This window comes from Eutrigla gurnardus (genome assembly GCF_963514095.1).
Source record: "Eutrigla gurnardus genome assembly, chromosome: 1".
Classification (NCBI taxonomy): Eukaryota; Metazoa; Chordata; class Actinopteri; order Perciformes; family Triglidae; genus Eutrigla; species Eutrigla gurnardus.
Window position 1 is genome coordinate 5,446,418 of NC_139915.1, and position 9,984 is coordinate 5,456,401.

The 9,984-nt window shown below is 43.1% G+C and overlaps 1 protein-coding gene across 1 annotated transcript; it reads right to left on the minus strand.

Annotated features, from left to right (window-relative positions):
- Window positions 1-573: 573 nt before the first annotated feature.
- On the minus strand, window positions 574-8,771 carry leo1 (LEO1 homolog, Paf1/RNA polymerase II complex component). The gene is made up of 14 exons (XM_084008682.1): window positions 8,666-8,771; window positions 7,694-7,845; window positions 6,570-6,877; window positions 6,265-6,473; window positions 5,883-5,996; window positions 5,682-5,776; window positions 5,174-5,322; window positions 4,765-4,849; window positions 4,507-4,601; window positions 4,277-4,411; window positions 2,979-3,114; window positions 1,341-1,533; window positions 1,136-1,233; window positions 574-909 (listed from the first exon to the last, which is right to left on the minus strand). The coding sequence occupies exons 1-14, from the start codon at window positions 8,721-8,723 to the stop codon at window positions 751-753; spliced, it is 1,986 nt and encodes a 661-aa protein (XP_083864808.1). The 5' UTR covers window positions 8,724-8,771; the 3' UTR covers window positions 574-750.
- Between the last annotated feature and the right edge of the window lie 1,213 nt (window positions 8,772-9,984).

Sequence of the window (9,984 nt, forward strand, 5' to 3'; positions counted from 1 at the left end):
TCTAGCAGTGTCTTTGAGTGGAGGGTGTTTGGCAGAGGAGGGGGTTATTACTATGGTGGTTGAGGGAGAATATGGAACTAGTGTCAACTTGTTTTTAAAAGACCCATAAATCCCAGTGAGGTCTCAACTCCCTCCCCTTCCTTCCTGTGCTGGCAGGCAGGTTGAGGAGGATCTTCTTCTTTATCTCAATTCCCAAATCCGCTGGATTCTTGCCTCTCCTGTCAGGTGGGGTGAGTTGGCTCTCTTAACACCAGCTGACATTCGTCTGACAACTTTCCTCTCCAGTTCTCCTCGAGGGCAAATACTTACTGCAAAGCTAAACAGGTAAAACACACTTAAACAATGTCAGTGATGTGTTTGGGTAAGTGGCAGGCATTGCGGATCTTCTAATTTCCCATTTTAATCTCAAATTAACCCGCAGTACTTATCCTATTAACCTCATTTTGTTTAGAAACTAAACTAAGCGGTATGTTTCCTGAACTCATAACAGTGTGATTCATGCATGTGAATCAGGAGGCTAATAAAAGATTATAAAAAACGGGGACCTTGGGAAACTTTGGTTACATAAGACAACCACTTCTTTTATTTCTCACCTCTGCTGTACACATCATAAACAAGCAGTCACACACACAAACACACTCCACCCACGCACAGGTCTTAAGAAAAATATACAAAACAAAATATGGCTGTTTACATGCCATGTGGGCTGAACACTGATAATACAGTGGAATGACCTTAAAAAAAAGTGAATTATTCATCATCATCATCATCATCATCGTCTTCCACCACCGCCGCCGCCGCCTCCTCCTCCTCCTCCTCCTCTTCGTCACTGATGACATATTTCTTGGCCTTCTTGGTGGCCATTTCCTCGTCATCCTCGGCTTTTCGCTTGCCCGATCCCTCGCCCTCCTGCAGAAAACAGAAGAGGAAGGATGACACTGATGCCGACAGCAGCAGACGTTCTGTACTTTGTGAGGTCACAGTTGCATTTTGTTTTTCTGGCAGAATTAAGTGCATGTTCTTGAGAAGGACTAGTATTTCTTGTCCTGTTCAGTTCACATGAGGGTGTTTTTTAAGCTCCAGGGTGAACTGCATCACACTGCCCCCTGTCTGTTGAGCAAGATACTACACCCACCTCATCACTATCTAGCTTCTTGGCCTTCATCAGCCTCTGGGCCTTGTCATCATCCGAGCCTTCATCGCTGTCTGATGAGTAGATCCTAGCTCGATCCTCTAGATTGGGTCGAGAGAGGGCATAAAAATGAAATTGTTAATGACTTCATTAAAAACCTAGTGAGAAATCAAAAAAATGAAAAAAGTGCCCGTCTATTCGTCCTCACCTCTCAGCCCTCCTCCTCCCTTGTATTTGCTCTTGATGGCTGCCAGACTGATGGCTTCATCGCCTTCCTCCTCGTCATCGTAGCGGTCGGGCTCCAGGTAACTGCTGCTCAGGCCTCTCTGGTGCTGCTTCTCCCTCATCCTCCTCTGCTGGGACTCTCTGCGGATAGAAGCTCGCAGCCGCTCCTCCTCTTTCTGCCAGGAGACACACCGGCAGGAATTACTTTAAGCACTGGCTTCACGTTTGACATTTCGTTTTATATATCATCGTTGTTCAGCTAAAGTTTAATCTGCATCATCATCGTACAGTACATATTCAGGATATAGTTAAAATATCACTATGGATCAAGCTGTTCCAATACTTGTCTCAGGGTTAAGGGTTTTATTTATGGTTTTTACTGTACATTGTTTCATATCCACCTCCTTGAGCACCTTTTCCTGCGTATTGTTCTGTGATTGATGACATTTCTGCTTTAACAAAGCTATTTCCTACTGGGAATAACAAAGTATCTGAAACGGACAGCTCAAGGCAATGAAAGGAAGAAAGACTGCGGTTACAGTTAAAGGTCTGAGCTACACGGAAACTTGAGATGGTTCAAGCACATGCGGACCATCGAACTCTGCAAATACACTGGAAATGTAACAGAAATTAGCTGCGAGTGCAACTGAACAGCTGCCATGTTAATCCGTTTAACACGTAACGTTGGAAAGCACTAAACCACGGAGTTCTGTGACAAAATATGGACTAAAAGCATGACCGTCACTAGTCTGACGAATATGGGGAATCATCAGTTTACAGAAGCAAAAAAAAAAAAGGTACAATATGTTCCCTTGACTAAGACTTCACAAATGTCTGTAACGAAAATATCTACCATCTTCTGACATGTGTACTTACTTAAAATGAATTCTTTATCAATATTTGCAGTCCTCTACCAGCCAGCCATGGCTGCCAATCTGCCATTGCTAATTAGCCAAACGTCTCTCAAGTCACCCCCCCCCCCAGCTGAATAAGCTGTACTTTGAGGAACAAGCTGTTTGTTGGCTCTTTCCAACGGTGATTAAGATTTCCATTGAAAAACAAACCAAAAACAACAAGTTCTGAAACCTTCTGTTGCAGCTTAATGCCAGTACAAATGCAACTGGCAAATAGAGTTGCCATTGACAAGCAACAAAATGTTATTAAGCTGTTTTTATGTTACCAGCTCCTACTCTACCTTAAATGTGCAATATTCAGGATCCAGAATACAATATAGCAGCAAACAACTATGTGCTACGCTAAGATACAGTGGATTAGTGTCTATCTGAGCAGAGAATGAGGTCGCTCTCCCTCTGTGTGTGTGGTTATCTGAGCTTCTCCTTGCTTTTTTTGATATAGCCATAGCAAAAGTTCTGCCACAGTGGTTTAACAGCTGACAGTACGTAACCAGCCCCCCCTCCATACTTGCTGACACTCTTTCCATTTCACTTTCACTGTGACCCCATTATGCAAGCACGTCGGGTTATGCCTTTATGTAACTGGGCACGGTGATTGTTTACAACTGGCTTAATGCCCCGGTCCCTGTGGCAACAGAAGCATTTTCAAACAGGTCCGAGGAAAGACGGAACGCACAGATGGGACAGCGTGAAAGCGTGTGTGTTACCTTGATCATTTCGTTGCGATGAGACTCAGGATCGCGTCCGGCCATGGGAAGGATTCGGATCTTCTGCGTCTTGGAGCAGCGGTCAGCCAGGGACAGGGTCATCTTCCTGTGGGTGGCGCTGTCTGTGGAGTGGGGCCTGGAAATACAGAGGAAACCCCGTCAGATTTAAGGTGCATTACTCCTGAAATGCCTTTAAAAATATTCAAACATTAAGTTTTGAGTGGACATGAGTGTTCATGGCTTGCTTTATTCTTCTTATTTTTTGAATGTAGTTTTAAAGAACAGCTGAATTCACCATAAAAACACTACTTTTTCATTGCAAACTGGAAAAGCATCAGAGTATTCTGCCAACCCTGTTTTAGTCCAGACAAATTAAAAGGAACCGGAGGAGTTTTTGACCACTAGTAGCGCTATGGAACCATGTTTTTATGAATGGGCCTTCCATCTCGTGCATGGACATGCATAGGGACCATGTGATGTATAATCCTGCTAATGGTCTCATGCTCATATGATGCCCACTGGGGGCCATTATATACTAGTTTTACTGAACAAGAAATTATCTAAAACAAATTATAGGTCTTTATGTCACATTAGACATCTTTGCAACATATTTGTTAAAAAAAATATTTCAGTTTAACCTACAACAGATTCACAATCCTACTCTGAGACCACTAGAAGTCTCCACTGCATGCTAGGAAAAGCTGCAGTGAATGAAGGTGTAATTATTGCTTCCATCGGCAAATCGAGTCTCATTAATTAACCGACTGGAACAGAAATCACTGAAGCCCAAAATCTGGATCCATGCTTGAATGTTTTTGTTCTGATAAATTGCGACGCCACCCCTTTAAAAGAAAAACCGCAGTGCCCTCGCTATTTCGTCTCTAGGAAGCTTCAGCTCTAATCTGAATCAAAAGTCTGCTCTGATGATATTACACAACCACAGCAAATGGTAATGTCCTGCCTGGCAGCGTGGAGGCCTGTTGTGAATAAAAGCAGCTTTGGCCAGAGTCTGACTTCAAGTCCCATGTGGAGGAGACAGAACATCCAAGGTGGACTCGGGGGCTGGTAAGAGGCTTACACACTTCTTATTGGTAGAAACCTGGGCAGCTAGCATAAGGTGATCCAGGACTTACTGCATAGAGTACATTTCTGAATGTTGTTGTTGTTTTGAACAGAGGCTGCCAGAGGACAAAGCCACGTCAGCAACATCGCTTTTTTTTGCCTCGAGTGAAAACTCTGCGTCTCTGGGAGTCTCGCATCCCGTTGCCGATAACAACAATAGCATGTTATTGCGTTACCTGAATGTGAGCTTGGTTTTGAACACAGCCTGTCCCTGAAGCCCGGTGCCCTGTCGGATGAACAGGTGGTTGTGGTCGCCCTGGAGAGGAGCTTTGTAAACATCAAACACTTCATTTCCCAGGTGGAGGGACATGCTGTGGCAAGAATAAAAAAAAAAAAAAAAAAAGTCATTTAAAACCAGGGAAAGAAGACTTCCTGTACATGTAATAAACCTCCACACAATACACACCTGCCATCAGACCATTTGACAATGCGTGCGTTGCTCTCTCGTGTTTCATTTCCGTCCTCGTCTCTCTTTGCTCTCCACCGAATTGTGTTCTCCACCTGTGAGAGAGAAGGAATCCTCTCTGGTCACTCTTGACAAAAACATTGGCTTTATGTACACTTGTGTTTTTTTAGAACCCGATATCACTTTGAATTTATTTAAATTCCAGCCCACATAGACAACTGCAAACACATCTACACACACACAACATGGACTACACACCTTCAGCTTGAGCCTGGTCCGTCCCTCTTCATCCAGCATTTCTTCATCCTCAAATTCATCCTCATAGTACTGAGGATCGAAGGGTCTATAGAGGGCGATTAAAAGAAAATCACAATGAGTAAAAAACAAATGAAGTGTTTCCCCTATATTTGTGCACTGCTGCTCAAATTGCACACAATTATTAATATCGTCTCTCTCGTGTTTCACTGAGTGCTGACAAGTGACAATTAGACATAAGAATATTTGGATCAAACTGATTGATGATGCCATCTTGCCTCATTGTCCTCCATGAATTTTGATTGAAATTATGTAATGATGGCCTGATTTAAAAAAATAGCCTTGTATATTCTAGATTACTTGTCAGCAAGTATAATATGCGTTTCATTATTGAAAGTGCCGTGGTTCTGACCTGGGCTCCACAGACAGGAAATTGGGCAGCTTGACAAAATAAAGGTCAGATCCCAAGTCTGTGCTGACTTTGGGGATCTCCACTTCGATACGAGTCTCAGGCGCCGGCTCCTCTTCTGTCGGCTCGCCCTCCATCCCATCCTCTGTATCCTGGAGACACACACACACAGACACACAGACACACAGACACACAGACACACAGACACACACACACACACACACACACACACACACACACACACACACACACACACACACACACACACACACACACACACACACACACACACACAGAGAAGGAGAGGAAGAGGACATTTAAAAAAATAAAATTAAAAAAAACTGTATGATTCAACGACCTGTGATAATAGGGATCAGCTCGGAGAGGCTTAGCGAGAGGCTCTGGGAAAAAGAGATTTGGGAACTCGTATTTAAAAAAAAAGAGAAAAGGGACTGGGCACAATCAAAGAGGCTTGACGATCAGTGGACCGAGCAAGAGGACAGACACATACCAGGGGCTGTCCCGGGGTCGGAGGCTTCTCTGCATCGCTGTCTGAAGAGATGTCGTCTGCCTCTCCAAACAGGTCGTCTGCTGCCGTCTTTTTTACTGTAAACAGTGTGGAAGAGGGACTACTTTAAAGTACAAAAGAGCAATAAAAACGGCAACTTCGTAAATACCACTGAGAACCAACCCTGTAGGTCTGACGTCTTACCTTTCTTTCCTTTCTTTGTTCCGATATCGCTGTCTGAATCGGAATCGGAGGCGGCCTTAGCTTTGGTTTTCTGTCTGAGAAAATCATCTTCACTGTCACTGCCCTTTGCCGACTCTGAAAAGACAATTACAACAGTTGATGAAGCAGCATCACTTTGGTATAAAATAAAGATACAGGACAAACACATCTTCCATAAATGAAACCACCTACAAAAAATGAATCTCCTATTAATCTCAGAGGCCTGAGATTAACATTTTCACAGATGGCACTAATCCTCTTCCACCAAAATTGCACGTGTGAAGATTATCACAGACGGCTGGGCTCGTGATCCGGTGCATGACAACATTTCCTCCACCTTTGACACTAGAGACCGGAAGAGTACCTGTCTTCCGGTTCCTTGGCCCCTCGTCATCAGAGTTCTCTCTTTCTTCATCAGAGTAATGGCGTTTCTCCTCCTCGTCCTCCGACTGGTCGCTCTTCACCCCTCCTTCCCACTTCTCGTCATCTGACTGGTTCTCCCTGCCAGAAGCTTCTCCGTCAGAGTGAGGGGTGCCCTGCCCCGACTGCGGAGTCCGAGCATCACTGTGCACACTGGATTAAAACGGGAAGAAAAAAATAAATGAAGATCTGGTCCTCTGACATTTGTTTTATGTCTCCAATGAAACCAGCCAGCGTGCGTTGGCGTACCTTCTGTCTGAACGGACGCTGCCCCTCTCAGAGCGAGGGCTCCCTTCCCCAGAAATGGCGCTGCCAGCCAGGCTTCCTCTGTCTGACCGGTGGCCGGCGTCCTCCTCGTCTTCGTCCTCGTCTCGATGGCCGCGCTCTGAGCCGCTGTGCTGCTCTGCATCGGAGTGGTCGTTGTCTCCCTGGTCTGAGTGCATGGTAGCGTCCGACTGGTTCCCAGACCGCTCAGACTGGTTGTCGCTGCCGCTACGTTGAGTGTGTTGACTGTGTTGACTGTGTTGCTCATCCTCACTGTCGTCTCCAAACAGCTCCTATTAGAGAAGGAAAGGTGAGGAAGGCAGGGAAGACATTAATTGACCTCATGCAAGAAACACTTATAGCAACAAATGTGTGTAATTTAGGAGAGCTTGCTGCATTCTCTAACTTTCTAGTTCTTACAAACACAATTAAAAAGTGGTCCAGACCTGTCGGAGGACTCATGTGGACTAGGTCTGCTGGTATACAAGCCTACATTTTTTAACTAATAGAATGTAGATTTAATTATTTTGAAGGAATTTTGAGTTTGAAAACCCTAAATAACGCTTCATAATTATGCTCACATTGTCCTGTTTTTGAGAAAAAAGTAAGAGAAAGAATAAGAACAATGTTCTTGCACAAGGTGCGATGTTTGTATATTCCTCTGTGTTTCCAGCAGGCTGACCATTTGTTCATGATGGCTGACCCCTAGTGGGCTCGACCTGCTGCTGAGGAAATAAAAAAACATTATAGCTAAGAGTGGTTGCAAAACAACAACTAACTTTCAATCAGGGACGTTTTTTTCAATGTGTGTGAGTGCACATGCACCAGCTCGGTATCCTACCATATTTACCTGATAAGCAGATTGTATTTAAAAGAAAGAAAGAATGAATATATCATGTATATGCTTAAATGTTCTTTAAGTGAGGGCAAGATCATTGGTCAACAAAATCTCTCTTACTTATCTTATATTGAATCATAGCAATAATCATAGATTATTGCAGGAGCTGAAGCAGCATCAGGGCTAATACCTGACTTACTGTACATGTCATTGGACTGGGGGTTATTGTAGGGGTCAGAGTGTCATCAGTCAAACACAATAAGGCACAAACCTTATTAATACTGGGTTTCCCCGTCTCCTGGCCTTCTTCATCATCATCATCATCGCCCTGTCCCCTCTCACTGTCGCTGCCACTGCCCGAGGCGTTGCTGGCGGATCGGGGTCTCTCCTGCTCCGAGTCTGAACCGGAGCCAGAACCAGACTCTGTAGTGAGGAAGCAGGATGGACGTTCATATATTATAGGTGTATTTCACTGCTATTACACAACAACAAAATATCCCATAAACATCTGTGGCCATGCAAGCAGGATCACCAGAGAGTTGGTGGGAGGAGGTTTAGATGCTATTTTACATTTCATTTGTTGTCCTGGACTGCATTCAAATTGGCAACACCACTGCAAACTCAATAATATGTATAAAGTTGAATTAAAAGCTCTCTGACGGTGTCAGAGTAAACCAGCAGATGTGTCTGAGCTGGTTATTGCAAGTTTACAGTAAAGAAGCAACATATTCAATTAATTATAAATACAGTGATATAAGTGTTGATGTGCATATGAATCAATATTTTTACTGAAACTGGTGTATGATAGGTTTTCTTTATGACAAAGTTGGATATATATGTAACGTAATCTGACTGCACTCTCTCGTATTAACAAGATGCACTTTAGCAATTTGATTTAATGATGAGATGAACAGAGCTACGATTCGGAGGAAGCTCCCAGAACTACGCTAGCTAGCTAATGCAAACACAGCGAGAGCTAGCTTGGTGAGCTTGGTAAAGCTAGCTTTTAAAAAAACAAATAAGAGTATAGAACAAACTTGGACCCGTTTCTACCAAAGCTAGCTTTAAGAAATTATCCTGTTGACGAATAACATAAGATTAGTGTAACGCAACGCAGGTTCCACTTTTTCCAATCGTCGTTAGGCTAAAGCTAATCTCTTTAGCATCACAAAAAAACCCGATTACGCTCTAAGATAACTTCAAAAACAACTCGGATTTTTCAACGGGTGAAAGACATAATTACCTCGCTGCTCATTGTCGCTGTCCCCATCACTCCCGAACAATTCATCCATGTCCGCCATTTTTCTCAAACGGGAGTAAAATGTGAGCAACCGGAAATGATCCGCGAGTTTGGCGGAAAGCCGTTTGTTTCCGAGTTCAAGCTGAGGCGGACATGTTGGTGTAGGGACTGTGAATGACCACAAGGGGGCGGTGACACCACGGGAAACTCAGGGCCTGAGCTTTCGTTGTCTTTTTCTTATTCTATTATAGTCCATATACAGTATATGTGTGTGTTTTGCCATAAATCATTTTATTATATAAGGGTAGACATGCATTTGTCTTTACAAAAAGTTTGTAAAGTACATTTAAGTTATTGTAAAAAGAGAGAAAAGTGGTAAGAAAATGAGAGAAACCAGGGGGAAGGGTTAAGTTATAATTTATAAAGTGTAACGATACAATACCATTATTTAATCTAAAATAATATTCCTTTGAATATAAAATAATAAAGCTTTTAATATAACCACCCAACTTTATCAGTTTATCAAGATATATTAGGAGAAAAGCAAGTCCTTCCTAAGCTATTTGTTAAGTTTACTACTGCATATTATATGGAGGAGTGTGGGAATATCATATCATGGCTAAATAAAATAAAAAAAAAAAACCTGGCTATCTATTCCATTTTATTGTATTGGTAATTTGTTTAAGCAAATCAGAAGTAGCAGTGTGTGTATATGTATATTTATATGCATATGTACACACATCTCAAGCTCACAGCATTGCTGGTATTTATTTTTCACTTTGAACAGTTTCACGCGGCAGAATGTGCTCGACATGAGACTGAGATAACTTACTATTTTTATCACAAAAGGAAGGAAAAGCAAAACTAAAGCGTTGCTTGTAATAGAGATGTCGGTTGACGCACACTTTTTTATTCACCAGAGTTATCCTTGGCTCATTATACATCTTGAAATCAACCATCACTTCTTGTTTAAACAGACTGAGACCAACTTGTCCAAACAGCGTCATGGGTCCATGCTCAGTAGGGCTCGATCAAACACACACTCACTGGTGTTGCTTTCGTCTCCTCAAGGTGTTCCGAGTTAGGGAGATGACATCACCCAGTCAGGTATGAGGCAGTGGTGGTGTTTTTAGGAGACCATCATTCCTCTCTTCGTCCTGATATCAGGTCAGCTGTCACCTTGAGAGTCTTCTGGAAGGAAACCTGACAGGAGCACAGTGACTTCTGCTTGTGAATACACTGCTTTAAGCATCCCATTCGCTCCTCTTCCTCATAGTCTGAGCCATTGTTTACGAAGCCCATGAGGTCATGATAGATTGGGA

Excerpts from the sequence above, each read along its gene's own strand:
- leo1 (XM_084008682.1), bottom strand. The coding sequence starts at position 8,723 with ATGGCGGACATGGATGAATTGTTCGGGAGTGATGGGGACAGCGACAAT. Across the intron at positions 6,878-7,693 it reads GGAAACCCAGTATTAATAAG|GAGCTGTTTGGAGACGACAG; the intron begins GTTTGTGCCTTA and ends CTTCTCTAATAG. Across the intron at positions 910-1,135 it reads AGAAGCTAGATAGTGATGAG|GAGGGCGAGGGATCGGGCAA; the intron begins GTGGGTGTAGTA and ends TGTTTTCTGCAG.